Source organism: Frieseomelitta varia, unplaced genomic scaffold, assembly GCF_011392965.1.
Source record: "Frieseomelitta varia isolate USP_RPSP 00005682 unplaced genomic scaffold, Fvar_1.2 scaffold_131, whole genome shotgun sequence".
NCBI lineage: Eukaryota > Metazoa > Arthropoda > Insecta > Hymenoptera > Apidae > Frieseomelitta > Frieseomelitta varia.
Genome location: NW_025108984.1, coordinates 906,201 through 925,035, shown reverse-complemented (window position 1 = coordinate 925,035; position 18,835 = coordinate 906,201). Strand labels below are relative to the sequence as shown.

At 27.1% G+C, this 18,835-nt stretch overlaps 3 protein-coding genes across 7 annotated transcripts in view; 2 read left to right on the top strand and 1 right to left on the bottom strand.

The window, feature by feature from the left end:
- The window catches only part of LOC122529896 (trafficking kinesin-binding protein milt), a 61,202-nt gene extending 59,188 nt beyond the window's left edge, over positions 1–2,014 (top strand). For all 4 annotated transcript variants that reach the window (XM_043656427.1, XM_043656419.1, XM_043656411.1 and 1 more), the window contains 3 exons: positions 239–586; positions 766–968; positions 1,327–2,014. In XM_043656427.1, the coding sequence (XP_043512362.1) occupies positions 239–586; positions 766–968; positions 1,327–1,803 (1,028 nt within the window). In that variant the 3' untranslated portion in view covers positions 1,804–2,014. The remainder of the gene's footprint in view (positions 1–238; positions 587–765; positions 969–1,326) is intronic.
- A 2,654-nt stretch (positions 2,015–4,668) lies between these two features.
- On the top strand, positions 4,669–7,437 carry LOC122529918 (alpha-ketoglutarate-dependent dioxygenase alkB homolog 4). Of its 2 annotated transcripts, none has more exons than XM_043656446.1 (5): positions 4,669–5,113; positions 6,029–6,154; positions 6,366–6,458; positions 6,558–6,988; positions 7,287–7,437. In XM_043656446.1, the coding sequence occupies exons 1-5, from the start codon at positions 5,012–5,014 to the stop codon at positions 7,435–7,437; spliced, it is 903 nt and encodes a 300-aa protein (XP_043512381.1). In that variant the 5' UTR covers positions 4,669–5,011. The 2 variants fall into 2 exon arrangements, with proteins under 2 accessions (XP_043512381.1, XP_043512391.1); XM_043656456.1 differs by lacking the exon at positions 4,669–5,113 and adding an exon at positions 5,919–5,949.
- LOC122529926 (CD63 antigen-like) lies at positions 7,225–13,140 on the bottom strand. Its single transcript, XM_043656470.1, has 5 exons — positions 12,952–13,140; positions 9,139–9,327; positions 8,747–8,917; positions 8,175–8,396; positions 7,225–7,991 (listed from the first exon to the last, which is right to left on the bottom strand). Exons 1-5 carry the CDS (start codon positions 13,024–13,026, stop codon positions 7,809–7,811), a joined length of 840 nt encoding a protein of 279 aa, XP_043512405.1. The 5' UTR covers positions 13,027–13,140; the 3' UTR covers positions 7,225–7,808.
- Positions 13,141–18,835: the final 5,695 nt, after the last annotated feature.

Genomic DNA, 18,835 nt, shown 5'->3' with positions numbered 1-18,835 from the left:
GGCCTCGAGTGCAAAGGGTTAAAATTACTTAAAAATAATTCTGTTTTATTGAACTTGATATTTTAATTGCATGTCCTCTTGCAAAAGTACGATGAAAAATATCGTATTTACCTTAGCTACATCAAATAAATGTCTTATTTATCACGCTGTCATCTCGAGAACTTTATTGGAAAATAAAACAGCTACGGAATGTGAATATAAAAATATTTTTTTATAATCAGATTATTTTATTTTTTAGGTGGTCTTTTAGAAGAACGGCCAGGAGTAAAAACACGAGGAGGTCGAGGCCTGGAGGATTTAGGCCTAGTTACTTTTACTTTAAGCGATCTTGAAGAAGATGAAGAGTACACCAATCCCGGCAAACTTTTTCAAGATACGGGTTCCGTATATACGTTCACCAATAGTACCGTTCTACATCCTGATGATCACACAAGTGTTACACCAAGCGTTGTTGGTAGCCGAGTCGCAACGGCACCTAGTAGTGCTTTAAATTCTGGTATGAGTACTCCAAGAACGTTGAGCAGAAGGAATTCGACGTCAACATTTTCAACAACCCTCGGACTTGCAAAGATGTTAAACGAGAGAGGTACCTTTTCGACATTGAAAATATTCTATCTAATTTATCATTTATTAGCAATAATAAATAGTACTATGTTTTTCATTAGAATCTAATTCAATTATTAGAAAAAGTTCTTAGTAAACGAATCTAATTTAAATTAAATTATAAACGAATTTAAATGTAATTTAATTAATATATTCAAACAGGTATTAAAGCTGTAACGCCTTCTTCTTCGTTAACTCCGAGTGAAGATAGGAATTATACACCTACAGCAACACCTTGTAACAGTCCTGATGCTAGTCCCCCGGAAAGTCGATCTAGTTCACCAACTCCAGAAAGTGGACTTTCTTTAGGATTATTATCCACTGGTGCTGAATTATTAAAAAGAACATTCGGCGGAGAAACTGAGGTATGTAAAAACATTTATAAAATAATCATAATTATATTAAATATAATTTGGTAATGAAGTAACAAAATGTCATATTATAATATATAATAATACCTAAAAAATAGAAATTTTATAAAATACAATTAATTGCTATTTTTAAATTTTGATGAAATTTAACAAAGGAAAGATAAAGCATTGTAAAACATTAACAACATATTGTTTATGCGATATGTATGTTTAAAGAATGAAAACTTCCTTTAAAATTATAAATGAAAAATCTAATTAAATTTTCTAATAGTTATAGTTATTGTCTTGGTTTTTTGCATACATTATTTTATAAATTTGATTTATCTTTAATGTTCTTTGTATTTGTTAACAGACAAAGAGAAAACGACCAGTATTATCCAGGTCAGACAAGAAAGCTCTTACCAGTATCCGTCTAGTTGAGAAACTTGAAAGAATAGGTATTGATACTATAATGGCTACAACGATTGGTTCATCTATTTCTCCATTAGTGTTACAAGGTTCTTTATATACGAAACGTACTACCGAAAGCCCTATGGCTCAGTTAACTTTCCTGAAAAGCTCCATGAGTGGAAGTCAAGACAAACTTTCACCTTCTTCCACTGCTAGTGATTCCTCAATAACAAAACGAAACATAACTGACAAAAAGCAAGATGAATCGATGTCAAACAGGGAGTGTAGACAAAGAAGAAGTGGTGCTAGAGCTATGAGACGTGATCTTGGACAGGTTACACCTGCAGTCTCTGTTGCAGTTACAAAAGAGTCTCCAGCGCAATCCGCTTTGGGTACTATTAGCTCGCTTTTATTTGGACGAAAAGGTGGATTACTTTGAGAGCAGCATTGTTTGCTGAGTACTTGAGTAAATTGTAAAGAAAAGATCAGATGAGTTTTTAACGAAACGTAATAGACAATTGTCGGAGCGATGATAAAATGAATAATTAGTTCCTTTCATCTATACTAAGTTTGCTTTACAAAATATGTCAACAAAGATTATAAATTAAGTTTTTACATAATTTCTCTATTTTATCTAACATGTAATTAAAAAGAATAAAAAATTTGACTTTCGATCTATTAAATAAATAATGAAATGAATATCATATAAGAAGTTTTACGTAACATTATGCTTATAAAATTGTAAATAAATACTTTTACTTTATGGCACTATTTTATAAAGAACAAAATATTATATGTACATTTCCATAATGCAAATATAATATTTTGTATCAAACTTGAAAGTCTGATGTTAATTAATTTTACTTTCTTTATTCATAATAATATTTTTATTGCTGAATATTGATATCTATTTATTTATTGTTTCTTTGAAATATTAACTATGAAATATCATATGAATGATCCAGTACTATTTAATATTAACTTAACATTCCTACAATAGCTATTTTTTTCTCACTTTTGTTGCTTTTCTATTTAAGTTTCATTTTTAATACTAAATTCTTTATTTGCATGAACATTCAGAAATATATGAAATATCTAAAGTGTAAGTGTAAAATTGAACAAAATCTTTTAAATGTTTGCATATAAAAATGTTACATGAAAAGCAATCTAAAATATTCCTAAAATTACAGTATTATGTTCAATTGTACAATATTTAATTAAAAAATATTTAAATGATGTTTAAATGATCGTTTTATTAACGCTCCGACATTTTCTAATAATAAAAATAATCGATGACTTCTGTATTTTAATTTTATGAAGCAGCTATTTTTTAAATAATTTGTTGTACATAGTTAATTCATATGTGAAACAGAAAAATGTTATGTAGAATTATATAACAAAAACGGAATGAAAATTTACAAATGATTATTTTTGACGTTCATTGGTAAATAATTATCAATTTAGAGATCCATACAAAAAGAATAATTTGAAATTGTTGATTTATACATATATTAAAAAAACGAATGGGTATTAGAGAAATATATTATGTGAATTAATTTGCGTTGTATAGAGAATAATGCAAGGTAGTAGCAGATACTTAAAAATGACTTAGAACGTTGCAATCAAGTAATATGAAATGTTACATTACTCTACGATTTTTATCAGTAATGACATTTCTTGTTACCGTTGAGGTAGACGAAAGAAACTTTTTTTTTTAATGTGAAATTATCATTTTTAGTATTGTAAAGATTTGACTTCAGCGAAGCAATTTCAATTCAACATAATTTTTAATTGCTTCGCTGAAGTTACGCTACTTTATTTTGCGTTTATTTACCTTCTATGCCAAAGTGTCCAAAAGAAAAAAAAAAAGAAAAAAAAAAGTTACCAAAAAAAAAGCAATGTCAATAATGCACGTAAAAGCATATAAATGACTTCACATATAGTAAACATGATAAAAATTGAATTGATTTATGACAAAATGATACAAGTTGTGACAGGCAATTGTACGATCACACTAATTATTTTAACGAACGAAGTAAAAAGTCGCAGTGAATTTTCTAAGTCGGAGCACAATTTTTAAAAACAACATTTTTTAGGTGCTTTAAATTATATCGATTTTTTTTAATTAGCTTAAGAAATTTGTCTTATTAATTGATCAACTGTAATTAAGATTAATTGATTAATTGTGTCACTATTGTTGGTCTTTAATAAAAAGACCTTACAGTTAGTACAGTTAGATTAATTAATTAATCGTTCCACATCTATCGATTGATTATTGATGAATTCTGATAAGAAAATAACTACGAAAAACCTTTATACTCCTTTAATTCTTCGTTAATTCAACGATGATTACTTGTAAATAATGATCAATGAATTAATAATTGCTTAATCATTGTATTGGAAACAGTACAATGTGATAATTGAAAACGAGAAGAGGATATTTGATAATCTTAAAATTGAATTTAAGTGATTAAATATATAATTTCTCTTTCCTTCTTCGGATGAATTAAAACCAATAATCAGTCGATTCATAATTGATCAATTACTTTTGTAAATAGTGATTCGAGTTTTTTTTCGTTTTGTCCCTTTTTTCTAATCTATTAAAATTGATTGCAATGTATTGAGTGAGTTTGGCGGGTGAGACGTAATTTTATTAGTAAATGGACTCTTATCTTGTATCATAGAAAGGATTATTTAGCAGGCGCAGTCTTGTACATAGAGGAATACAGATTAATAAATTAAATTGAAAAAAAGGTCTTAAAAATGTCTTGCTATTCCTTCAATCTCTTGTAATCAATTACATTCTTGAAATATTTCTTTTTTACTTATAAAACATTATAAATGACAAACTAAATAAAAAACTAACATATAATTAAAATACTAATTTAATGATTATTAATATTATAATAATTGTTAAAAAAATTGCTGGTAATTATTAAAAGATTAGTGCCAAAATAATAATATTATATAATAGAATTATGTGTGAAATAACAAGACACTCAAGATTTACTTTTAGTTTATTTACAATGTCTTTTTTAATTTTATAAAAAATTTAATTACATCATAATGCTTAATTCTAATATCTCTCAGAGAATGCTATTCTAAAATTAATTTGATCCTAAAAAGAATTTGCTATCCTAAAACTGATTTGTTTCTTTAAGTTTTATTTACTTGTGAAGTAAGTAAGAAATTGGAAAATTAATATACATTCTACATAATATATTTTGAGCGAAATTAAAAGTAAAGACTTTTACAACGTAGAATTTGATATGTTTCAGATTTCTTTAATACAATTTTTCACATTTTCTTCTTAGTGTAATTAGAAGTGTAAATAGGAGATAAATGATTCAAAGAATATTATTAATATTATATATTTTTATGCATGTACCACATGCACATATGCATACATGCGATTCTTATACTTTTATGACTTAAGGATTCCTTAAAAATGGAATCGAAATTAAAATAACGAATTACCACAATGTAATTAATGCAATGTATACAATTGTCATATTGATTTCAATAATTCGTATTAAATTTCGATAACCTTTAAACCATTTTTGAGTTTTTAACTCCTTATATATACCATCTATCTAGTGTACGAAATAAGTAATAATTTTCAAATCGTTAATTATTTGCTGAAGAAAATGGAAACAGTACGACCTTGCGGTTGTAAAGGAATAAGATCTTGCCTTTTCTGTGAGACCGAATATAAGATTGTAAAAGACAACCTTAAGACTCGTTTTGAGGTTAGGTTTAAAAAATATTTTACAAATAAAACTTGTCATATTAAACTTGGACAGTCAGTTTATTTATTAATTTATTAGTTTATTTATTAATATTGATTTCGAATATTTTTATAAGAAGTTTAAATTATTTACTTTTTCTTTAATGTATCAATCAATTAAAACATCAAACGTGAAGATTAAGCATATCAATTTTCTGTTATTTCTAATATATATTGTATATAATATTTTTCTATATATATACAAATTTAAATTTTATAATTATTCTTTTCTTTTGGTGTTAATTTGGTATTTTTTGGTATTCAAAAACATTGTTCTCTTTATATTTCTTTTAAAAATATTACACCAATAATAGTTTCAATTGCTTTTTGTTATTTTTGAAACGACTTGACAATTAATGAATTAATAAAATCTACAAATATAGAATGTAGAAAAATATAGAAAATTGTTAATTCTGTGTAAATTTACTCTTTTCTATCTGTTGATATTTAATAATTCTTTTTCATATTTAAAAACTTTCTCTTTCAAAAATATTATACCAATAACAATTTAAATTGATTTGTCATTTTTGAAATGGAATGATAATTTATGAATTAATAAAATCTACAGAATATTATAATATAGAATACAGAAAATTATTAATTTTTTATAGAACAAAAAGAAATAAATAATTATTTAGCAGTAACATATAGTTTTTAACATAGTATATTCATATAACATCATAACTTCATATATATATATATATATATATATATATATATATATATATATATATATATATATATATATATTATAATGTACTTATTATTTCATGGATGAAATGTAGTTTTTTTATTGGAGTAAATAATTTTCTTAAAGCAATTATACATATTATAACATTTTAAATTATATTATTTGTCAAGGTCTGTAATATTTTAGAAATGTTCCAGTTATGTATATTGTCCAAACTGTGACAAAGCATGGCCCGGTTGGGATATTAATCTCTATAAAAATCATCCAAATCACAAAGGCACTAGTACAGAATTTCCTGGTGTTTATATAAAGGTAATTAATTTCTTACAGTAATATTTTGAATCAATTTTACTTTTTAAACTGGTTTATACTTAGCAATGTAATAAATTACAAAACACGAATAATTATCAGAAAGTATGTAATATGAAAAAGATATGGTAAAGAGTAGTAGCATTGCTAAAATAATTCTATTATCTGTTTTATGTATATTTATAAAAAATTGATTTTAACTTTCTGTAAAAAGCTGGATTTTCTAAGTCCGTGTGAAATTAAGTCACTGAAAAATGCACTTGAGGAAATACCTTGGGATGTTTCTCAAAGTGGAAGGAGGAAACAGGTATTTTAAACAAAATAAGCAAATTTATTACTTTTAAAATTAACAAAATTCATTAGTTAAAAAGATTAAATGATTTGAGAAATAATTTTAAAAATTTAGAATTTTGGACCAAAATGTAACTTTAAGAAGAAGAAACTTCAGCTGGGTGCCTTTAGTGGTTTTCCAAAGTCTACTCAGTTTGTGCAACAAAAGTTTTCTGAGATACCCATACTTAATAATTTCCAAACAGTAGAGCAATGTACTTTGGAATATGACCCACTACGAGGAGCTTCCATAGATCCGCATATTGATGACTGCTGGATTTGGGGTGAAAGAATAGTTACTGTTAATGTCATGGGTAACTCAGTTTTAACAATGAGCCCATATCGTGGTCCATATGCAAAGTACAATTTAGAAAGTGTCATGGAATATTCCGCAATACTTAAAGACTTTAAGTTTGATACAAACAATAAAAATGAAAAAAATGAAGATATCATTGTGAGGCTGCCAATGCCTGAAGGGTCTCTTATGGTTCTTTATGGCAACGCAAGGTAAATAAATCTTTTTACATTATATAGTTATTTTTAATATCTAAATAATTTGTAGCATATTTCAGTAATTCAAGAAATTTATTTGTATAATATTATGTAAAATAGTCATTTTAATTAGAAGTCTGTTGTATATGATTATTAAATCTATATTTTATCAAAGATTTATATAACTATTTAATTAACATATCAGGTACAACTTAAGAAAATGTTTTATGAAATTGAGAAAATAAAATACAATGAATATGAATTTTATTGCATTATTTACATAAACGCTAAACTCTTTTGTATGTTTTTGTAGGTACAAATGGGAGCATTGCGTTTTAAGAGAAGATGTAACTTCTAGACGAATTTGTTTAGCTTATCGTGAATTAACTCCTCCATATTTATATAGCTCAGCAAATAATCAAGTAATTGAAGAACTTCTAAAGAGAGCTTCAGTCTTTCAATGAAATGTGACTGAACTTTGAAAACAATTTATTCCAGTAAAGTATGTAATGTTAAGTTTGTACGATGTATTTATACATTTAATTATATATTACGGAAATATATTAAATCTTTATATATATATACAGCTATGTTTTTATACAATCACAATATAAATGAAATTAGAATTCTTAATATTGGGAATTCACGTAAAAAAGTAATTAAAAATTTCTAAAGAACTTAGGAAAAGAGAGAAGAAATAATAATTTGGAATATCTCAGTTTTTATAGTAGAACTTCCAAAATTTGAAAGATATTTTGACATAAATAAAACTATAAAGATATTTTGATATAAATAAAACTATTTCATTGCGAATGCGTAATAAGAATAAAAAGTTTTAAGAATTCTTCAGAGGTTCAGAGGACATGTAAACAGGGAAAGTGGTAAAAGGATCTGACTTTCCCAATGGTTGATAACCATTGACTAAACTTTCTCTTAATTCCCATCTACGTCTCTCCCTTTCTGTTTTTTGTCTTCTGATTGCTCGGCCTAACATACAGGCGAACATTATTCCAGTTAACTGAAAAATAAGAAATAAACAATTCAATTTACCAAAATATATGAAGTGCTTGATTAAAATTAAAAAATTACTTTTTCATTTATTTACGTTAACTTATTTACAGTATCAAACTATAATAAAATTTATTTTAAATTATATAAACTAGGTAGATGTAAGCTGGAAATAAATATAATGAATACTAACCTGAATGAGAGCAATAGCTATCGCTCCCGTACCAATATACAGTGCACTTCTATGAATAATAATCGCAAGGTGCTTAATACATCCAGGTTTGTAAGGATGACATGCAAAGCTATCATACTCAGTACACGTTATGTTAGTATCTCCCATTGGTAGACAAGATGTAGGAATTTTTATCCCTATATCCTTCCAATCTTCGTATCCGTCGTATCCACAGCAATAAAGCTAGTAAATAATATATTCCATTATGTAAGATGTATTTAAAAATTCTGATAAATAACAATACTAAAAGTAATGACAAATAAATATTAAAAATGAAACAGTTAGAAAATAATTAGTCTAAAAAGTTTTTTTTATATTTCACGCTTTTTTCTTAAACATTGTCTTTAAAATTTTACCAAAATACCATAATATCTATTTAATCTCTGCTTATACAGAGAGAAATAAAAAATATCTGTTTGTATATATGTAATACGTATATAACTGAATATCTCTTATTTTATATGTATATATAAACTACTTATTTTTACACATATATAAAATATTATAATATTTGAAAATATTGAAATATTTACTTTTGATTGTAGGAAATCAATGGCAGCCTTAGCTTCATTATGAGTTGGGTATTGATGCATGGTAGCATTAATTTTATCAGCAAGGAGACTTTTTATTCCGTCCTGAAGAGCATAAGCTGCGATCGCTGCAGCTAATTCCAATACAAGTACTACTGAAAGTGACACTGCAAACTATAATTGCATTATATTTTTATTATTTCCTAAACATTATATTAAAGATAAACAAATTATAAAAGAATTAATATTTAAATGAATTGAAGAATGACGAAATTGTTTCAGTGAAGACAAAATGTATGAAATATAGAGATATTAAAGTTAACAATTAAAGCGAAAAATATAACTTTTCTAATTTTTCTTAATGCAACGCAGAAACAGTAAAATGCAATACTCACCACAAGAACCATGCAGGTGCTCTCCCTAAGAGCTCCGCAACAACCCAGAAAAGCTATTACAAACACGAATATTCCAACAACAATTAAGAGAGTTGCTGGAGAAAAATAACTAGGATCCAAAAAATGGGAGAAATCCTCGTAGACAGCATAAATTGTTGTTCCCACAGATATTATCATTATTCCTGTCAACTATAAACAAATAACTTAAACTGTAATTTTATGAGAAAATGTAGAATTCATAAATTAAGACTGAAGAAGAATTGAAGTTAATAAATATATATATACAGGATTATTAAAGCAAACATAATTAAATGCTTTATCAAATTGTTAATTAATGTATTATTATATAAATGAAATTAAATGTAAAATTCTTAATTAATCCTCGTATAATATCAAGCAAATACATGGCATTTATATATTTCATAAATTATTATTAATGTAGTCAGTGATAAAATTATTGTAAATAATAACAGTAGCATCAACTTTATATATTTAAGCTTTTTAGACTTCTATTAAATATAGAATTATTTAAAACAATAACTCGTTTTGACTTCAGTTATAATCAGTTATAATCAGATTTGTGTTTTGGATAAAACATATCTTTCACTTATGTGAAAAATTTATGTTTCCACGAACATTCATTATTCGCACATCAATGAATATAAAATATTAAAATTATTATGCTTGCAAAATCTAACGAAACAAATATAAATTTCAGTTTCCTCTTCTTAACAATACACATTTGTATTTAATCGTAAATTAATCACAAAGATGAACATTTGAATCTACAACTTTTGCAGTTCATTTCAAAAATACATTTCCCTTGCAAGGTATTATTAGAATAATTTTTTAACAAAAATAAAATTATGCTAAAATTTTATATCTTCTTCTAATATCTATAATATCTATAGTATGAACAAAAAAATTGTGTTCTAATAATTCAATTTAAAAAAACAATTTAACACTTTCCGTATCATCAATGAGTATTTTAATATATAATATGCTAGCAATAATACTCTATAATATCATGAACCGTGTAAATATTAATAGTCGATGTATGTAACAGAAATGTAACAGAAATATTATTTTTAATTAAACGAATGAATCAGAGTTAATTCTATTGTATGTATCTACATCTGCGTTCTTTGTAAAAATTTCAATTTCACATGGAACAAAAGAAAAAAGGGGCATCGAAAATTGATGTTGTTATTGTAGATTTTGTACAACGATTAAACAAATACATAAAGATAAAATTATCGTATCTGGGTTGTTATCATATCTGAGAAATTTGTACGTAATAATTTTTTTCTAAATGAGGGACTTCTGCGAGACCAATTGTGTTTTAGAAACTCAACGAATTAACAGTAGATTAGATTTCACAAAAGATGCGAAACGTAACTATCAATATCGCTATCACAGTTATACCTAAAGAAATATTTATTAATTCCTTTAAACAGAAAGGTTGTCGAACTCACGTCACTGAAAAAGCTAATATTTTTTATTTTATTTTATTTTTTTTTTTTTTTTGCTGAATGCAAGACTTTATGAAGAGAAAAGAAATAAAATTCTCTTATCATTGCCAACGAGATTACGAACATATTTGAACTGATAAGACAAAATCATTTACGTCTACAAGACATTTTCAAGTCTGATGTCGGCCGCAGAAAATTTCAATTCACTTCACGTTACAATAAATCTACTTTAACTTGTCCTATCGTGGCAATGAAAAACTTATTATTTCGTTACATGTTTCAGTAGCAATTTTTTTGTGGTTTGACGTCAGATTGAATAATTCTTCATTCTCAAGAAAAGACATAAACTATTGTATTTTATTCGATCTATTCGACCTCTCTATAAATATTTCTTGTCAAAATATTCAATTAATTGTATCTTCGTGCCTTTTGGACAATATTTGTATTGTCTCGATTAATGTACATCGTATAAACATTACCTAAAGATCTAAAGAACTATGAAAACTAGAAGAGTAGAAGTCATTATCTAATGGATAATGTAAAATTGATAATATTGATATTACTGATAATAAAACTAGAAAACTAGAAGACATTATCTAAAGATCTGGAGATTATGAATTTTTATATACAAAGTTATATATATAATATAATAATAAAATTATATATATAATAATATAAATTTACTTATACATAAATATATGTACAATGTATGTTGATATATGTATAATATTATACCTAAATATGTGTACAATGTATATTGATATATGTATAATATTATACCTAAATATGTATACAATGTACGTTGATATATGTATAATATTATACCTAAATATATGTATAATATATATTGAACATATTTATAATAAAATTAGATCAGCGAACCAGCGCAGAATTTCATTCGCAGGTGCAATTTCCACAGCATTGTGATTGCTAAATTTCTAAATTTATCGATCAGTCGGCGTGGCGGAGTTTTATCGAATGTAGTAAGAAAACGGCGAAAGAAAAAAGAAGGGGGCAAGGAACATTGATAGCTCGGCGGCGTTGTAATAATTCATCGGGGTCGACCTCACCCAGCCGATATCGATCCTCCTCCTCCTCCTCCTCCCCTCCTCCTCCCCCCGCCACTGTGACTACGTACGTCCGAAGTACGACAGAGTAGAACTATGATCCACCGTGTCCATACCCCGAGGGTCGACCTAACTTGTTGAATCTCACGGCCGAGCACGGTTATTCTCGTTACTTTTTCTCCTCGGAGGAAACGAGGGAAAAATCGACTCGTCGTCGTAGCCAACCTCGACCCCGTTTATTGTTCCCGTTCTTTTTCTTTTTTTTTTTCTTTTTTTCTACCCCGTGATTCCGTTAACGTGTTACATATTGCTTTCGTTTGATCTTTACTTTCTACGTGTTCGACTGTTCGAGCTTCCACGTCGTACGACACACGTGTGACAAATTTTTTTTTTATCGTTCGCAGTCTCGAAGTTTCGCCGTTTTATTTACTCTTTCTTTCTTTTTTCTTCTTCTTTTTCTTTTTTTTCGCGAAGACAGATAAGAAACGCGACTGACTGTACCATATTGAACTGTACGTTGCGCAACAGCGCAATAGCGTGTTCGTTCGAAACTCGACTCGTCGAGGAAAAAAAAAAAAATAAACGCAGACACGTACGCGGAAAATGAAACTTAAAATTAACTTGTTGCGCTCGAATGACACGTCGAGAACTCGTTGTCCCAATGGTATTGCAAGGTTACTCGGTTTTGAGTATATATTTACGTACAATCCGGGGCAAAACAAATAATAAATTTCGATCCAGTGTGCACGAGTTCAAAATGAAAGCGACGAATTATTGTGTACGTGTTTGGCCGTTCGTTACGGTCCGCAATCAGTTGCCAAGGGCAACGTGGTCAAACCCGTTCGTTTCTCATTACCTTTTCGGCAGTTTAAACGCGCGTCGACGCGCCTATACCTATTTGCTACGACGCGGACAATCGGAGGGAATGTTAATTAGCATTGGACCGTGCTACTCGATCGAATCTGGATTTGGAAAGTCGGGAAACGTCAAGTAGCGAATTAGAACATTTAGAACAGAAAAGTCAGCGAGAGAACGAAAGAGGAATTTGTCGAATCGACGATTTCGAAATGGAAATGAAACGACTTCGTTCCTTGTTCTGTTCGATCGAACGCGTTTTTCGTATAATACAATTGGATGAGCGTGTCTGTTTCATGTCACGAATTGTTAGAAATTGGCTTTGCACAGTATATATGTATGTATGTATGTATGTATCTGGCGAACGCGACGTAATGATCGCTGAAACAGAAACGAGATTAAAGAATGTGGCTACAGACCACGAAAAGGGAGTTAACCGCGCAAAGCAGGTACTTGATGCAACGTAGACCAACGTCGAGGTGTGTGGCAGCCATTTTGGTGTCCGAGAATCCTCTTTCACGCAGGTGCACCACGGAACTGAACGTAGAAACGCCTAAACCCAATATTCGATGTATCGTATTATCTACTGATAAAGCGGCGTACGTACGTAGCGTTGCCAACTCCCGTGTTTTCCTTTATTCATAGCGCAAACATCTTTCCGTTTCTTTTCCTCTTTTTCTCGATGGCTCTCCTCCTCCTCCTCCTTCGCGCTCACGTATGACCGCGTACGTACCACATATTGATCAATAAAACGTAACAATTGACCGAAACGGATTATTGAACCGTTCCGGGAATAAATGGATTAATTTTCTGCGACTTTTAACATGGATAAGTGATGGTAACCTGGTGACTACTCGCCGTTATCGTCACGTATTGTTATTATCCTCGTTATAAGAACAGAATTTATCACATTTATCATCAGCATTATTATTATCATTGGATTTTTCATAAAGTAATTGAGTATATACATATGTATAAATATTGTACAGTTTTTGTCAAAACGACACGTGTCTTGCAAGAAAGACAGTGGATGATAAAAAAATTTTCAATTGAAATTAAAGATATAACGCGAGATGAAAGTTTTGGATTAAAGTGATGGGTACAAAGTTGAAATTTCTGTCAAAATAGTACAACGTGAAATGTCTTGTAACAAAGACAGTGGATGATAAAAAATTTTCAATTGAAATTAAAGATATAACATGAGATGTGAAAGTTTCGGATTAAAGTGAAGTTATGAATAAAATAAAGAATAAAATTAAGGTAAATCAGTAAGGGATTAGTAACGATGATTTTCACAATATTATTAATGCGATACGTAAAATCAGCGTTTTAGAATTAATTGTAACTTTTAAACCAAGTGTTATACCTATATTGTGTTATACCATTGTCCTTATAATTTCTACAATGATACTTGTATTAAAATAGAAATACGTATCTATGATAATGAACAATATACAAACATATATATACAAATATATATATCTCTACATACATACGTCATTCATTATCAATAAATTTACATTACATTTCTATATTTGGTACTATTATTATATTATTATACTATTATATTATTATATTATGTTATATTATATTATATATAACATAATATAATATAATAATATAATAGTATTATACTATATATTATATTATTATATTATTATATATCTACATACGTCATTCATTATCAATAAATTTACATTACATTTCTACATTTGGTACTATTATTATATTATTATATTATGTTATATTATATTATACTATATATTATACTATTATATTATTATACATCTACATACATACGTCATTCATTATCAATAAATTTACATTACATTTCTACATTTGGTACTATTATTATATTATTATATTATGTTATATTATATTATACTATATTTTATACTATTATATTATTATATTATTATATATCTACATACATATTATATATCTTCATTCATTATCAATAAATTTACGTTACATTTCTACATTTGTTGCTATTATTATATTATTATACTATTATATTATTATATATCTACATACATACGTCATTCATTATCAATAAATTTACATTACATTTCTACATTTGGTACTATTATTATATTATTATATTATGTTATACTATATATTATACAATTATATTATTATATTATGTTATACCATTATTATACTATTATATGATTATATTATGTTATGTTATATATTAAACAAATTTGCATTGCACTTTCTACGAGTATGTACATGTCTCTCAAGTAATCGTTATTGATCAGCATAATGAAATCCCCGTGTCCATGGGGGATAAGTTTCAAGGTTTTCCGTGGGTACACGAAACCGCAGTTAGCAGCGAATGTTACGTTATTGTAACACAGTTATAACATTGCACGAGTTAGTGTTTAATTTGGAACTGTTGTTAAGTAAATAAATTTTCGTCGATGTGAAATTTGAATCTATCACAATACTGCATAATATAATATAACACTTGTAATAAATTTATTTGACATTATTTCTTAATTATAATAATTCTTCAATATCAATCAGAATAATCGGAATTAATATTATCAATTATTCAATTGTTAATAAACATTCCTCTCAATAGGAATTTTCTACCTTTTTACTAATTTTTACTAATTCTTTTGGACCGTAACTTTACTATAGAATTAATACTTGCCGTTTATAACAGAAACATTTCTTTTGCTACGATTTGCTGTTACTCAGTACTGAAAATCAAAAAGTTATATTTTATTTTACACAGACCAATGATACGCGTAATTATTTTTATTATTTAATATTGTTATTAATTAATTAATATTATTATATTATTTTTATTATTTAATATTATTATTAATTAATTAATATTAATTAATTAATTATTTTTCAATTACTTCGTGTGCAGAGTTATCGTAGAATTGTAATAATAGCACACTAACATGCATACGTATATTTACTAATTTCTATTTCGTATTGTGGCTATTTTAAGAAAATAATTATTTATTATCGCTCTGTAAAGTAAAATCATATGCTTAGTCAAAGTCTTTATTTAACCTAATATTTACATTAATGTGTAAAAAGCCATCATGCAAATATTATCTTTTTACGTCATGTTTGTATATAAAGAAAGATAAATGATTAAAAATTCTTTTTTTTTTCTGAAAATATTATATAGCTCCTTTTTGATAAATGTAGAACATCAGTAAATGTGGAATATCTCAAACGAAGGCCCTTTTTCTCGAACATCTTTACAAATGAAAATAGAACTTTTACAAAAGATGTTGTGACTGTTACAATTATTGACAACACTTACGATGACATATTTACAATTTCATGAAAAAAATTAAACACGCAGTTAAACTGATTGCCCTGGCAACTGATTGCGGACCATAACGAGTGACCAAACCGTATATACAATAGTTCGTCGCTTTCTTTTTGAACTCATTTATCATTACGAACAAAAATTTTAAACGATGAACTCATTTTATTATTTATTTTATTATTTATATAATATTTATGATAACATTATTATTTCATATATATTAATATTATATATACCAATATACTAATATTATTAATTTAAAATATATTAATATTATTCATTATATATTCAATATTAATAGACAAAATGAAATTATTATGGCTTCATTTGCATTTACCATTTAGTCTAGCCTAGATCGAAATCTTATATATGGAATGGGAAATGCAACAACTCGCGATAACAACGACGATTCTCGAAAGAGAATTTGTCTATATTTGGGGAAAAAATTGAAAATAAATTATAAGTGTATGATAATAAATTATAAATATATTTGAAAAAAACGTAGCGATTTATATCAACGACGTGACATTTAAGAAAATGTTTGACGTCGAACCGCGACGGAAACGTAAGGAACCTGAAAATGTAGTCGGCACTGGTACATCGACCGGTCGCTACGCCCATGCGTGAAAACAGAGAACATGACTCATGCGTACCACCGGCCTGCGGGTATATATATGCGATTCAGCACACGTTTATTATTCATACGCCGAGAAGTATTACGAGCCGCGCTTGATTTTATTTCAAACTGAGAATCTTTCCTTTCCGTGCAAGCGGACACGATCATTTTTTTTTTTCTATCCTATCTTACATTATTCTCGCTTGAATTTTCGAACAAAGTTGCACAACTTCACTGAAAATTCAACTGACATTGCCATTAATATTGTAATTATTTGTTTACTAACAACAGCGGCATTAACTGTAAATGTAATTAATCGATAATTATTCGCATTTTATAGAAATAATAGGAAATATCTGTCTTTCTCGCTTCAACTGATGACAAAATAATACTTATATTAACGATATAATTATTAATGACATAACACTTGCTTTTATTGCATAACCCCGTTGCGCTGGCAACTGGTTTGCGGACCGTAACGAGTGACCGAACCGTATACAGTAATTTGTCGCTGTCTTTTTCTTTCGAACTCGTCTGGATAGAAACTATTAAGAAGTTAGAACCAACTTATCACTTGTTTTGCCTGGGTTACATTTAAATATACTTAAAACTGAGGAAATGTTGCAATTTGTGGGCAAAAAATTCTCGACGTGCGTGGCACGCCATTCCAGCGCAAAAGGTTAACAACTTAATAATAACATTTGCACAACACTTGCATGTATATGTATAATATATAGTAGTACAAGTATAGCAGTATTTGAATTATGTAATAATTATGTAATATATAGTAGTATAAATATATAGTAGTATTTGAATTATGTAATAAAAACAATAAAAATAACACTTGCACAATACTTGCATATATATGTATAATATGTAGTAGTACAAGTATATAATAGTATTTGAATTATGTAATAATTATGTTATATATAGTAGTATTTGAATTATGTAATAATTATGGAATTTATAGTAGTACAAATATATAGTTGCATTTGAATTATGTAATAATTATGCAATATATAGTAGTATTTGAATTATCTAATAAGAACTAATAAAAACAATAAAAATAAAACTTGCATAATACTTGCATATATATGTATAATATATAGTAGTACAAGTATGTAGTAGTATTTGAATTATGTAACAAGAACTAATAAAAACAATAAAAATCGCTTGAACTTACATGTTTGTATTTAAACAGAATGTAAGATATTTCTAGTAATTGGACAAAGTCACAATTTTTCTGAACGGTAAAAGAGATTGACAAAAGTCATTGGGAAAGAATTGATTCGAGTGGTATACCACATGGTACATATACATATGTACATACGAACCGCGCTCGCGAACCAAAGCTTTTTTCCCCCAAGGATTCTGAAGTCTCGGTTTTTAATTTCTATTTTTCGTTTTTCAAATCAAACTCATACATTTTTCTAAAAATATTATAATTTATAATATTTTATAATTATTCTAATTTATCATTATTATTATTATATTATTTATAATATTATATTATTATTATTTTTTCTAAAAATATTATAATTTATAATATTTTAAAATTATTATACTTTATAATATTATTATTATATTATTTATAATATTATATTATTATTATACTTTATAATATTATTATTATATTATTTATAATATTATATTATTATTATACTTTATAATATTATTATTATATTATTTATAATATTATATTATTATTATACTTTATAATATTATTATTATATTATTTATAATATTATATTATTATTATAACTTTTACAATATTTTTGTAGTATTGCTGCTTTCAGCAATACTAGAAAATTTACTGTTTATGTTTGAAAATTTGGTTTGAATTTTCTTACAAGGCTACATTCTTAATTTGTTATAAAACACTACACGAAAGACCAAGCTTCACAATATTAAGAAAAGAGACTTGGCTCAATTGTCAATTAGCGGTGAACATCTACTTACATTCCGCCAACATGGGAATTATTTACCGTAAATTGAAGAAATATTAAAAAGAAAGCAATACTTGAATATTGTACTAATCAGTGGCAAAAAGATCAATAAAACAAAATTTTTATACTCACGCTGGACGATGATCCAAAAATTCACACGTCGAAAATCCATACAAGTTATTTATTGAATTTAGAAGACAATAAATTCAGAGAGCACAAAGTCCAAAAGACAAAAGATTTAGAGAACAATGTTTACAGGATGCACAAAGTAATGGGAGTTAAGATCTTGGTACGGTATTCTAATAATCATTTCCAATATAAACACAACTACATGTTCATTTGATCAAATTTATTTAGAGACGAAAGTGTGTATGGAGCATTTAATTACTACAATAATTACATACTGTGAAATCACGTTATCTTTTTTGATGAGCATTGTA

Excerpts from the sequence above, each read along its gene's own strand:
- LOC122529918 (XM_043656446.1), top strand. The coding sequence starts at position 5,012 with ATGGAAACAGTACGACCTTGCGGTTGTAAAGGAATAAGATCTTGCCTT. Across the intron at positions 6,155-6,365 it reads TTCCTGGTGTTTATATAAAG|CTGGATTTTCTAAGTCCGTG; the intron begins GTAATTAATTTC and ends TTCTGTAAAAAG. Across the intron at positions 6,989-7,286 it reads GTTCTTTATGGCAACGCAAG|GTACAAATGGGAGCATTGCG; the intron begins GTAAATAAATCT and ends ATGTTTTTGTAG.
- LOC122529926 (XM_043656470.1), bottom strand. The coding sequence starts at position 13,026 with ATGGCTGCCACACACCTCGACGTTGGTCTACGTTGCATCAAGTACCTG. Across the intron at positions 8,918-9,138 it reads GCACCTGCATGGTTCTTGTG|TTTGCAGTGTCACTTTCAGT; the intron begins GTGAGTATTGCA and ends ATGCAATTATAG. Across the intron at positions 8,397-8,746 it reads TTGATTTCCTACAATCAAAA|CTTTATTGCTGTGGATACGA; the intron begins GTAAATATTTCA and ends ATTATTTACTAG.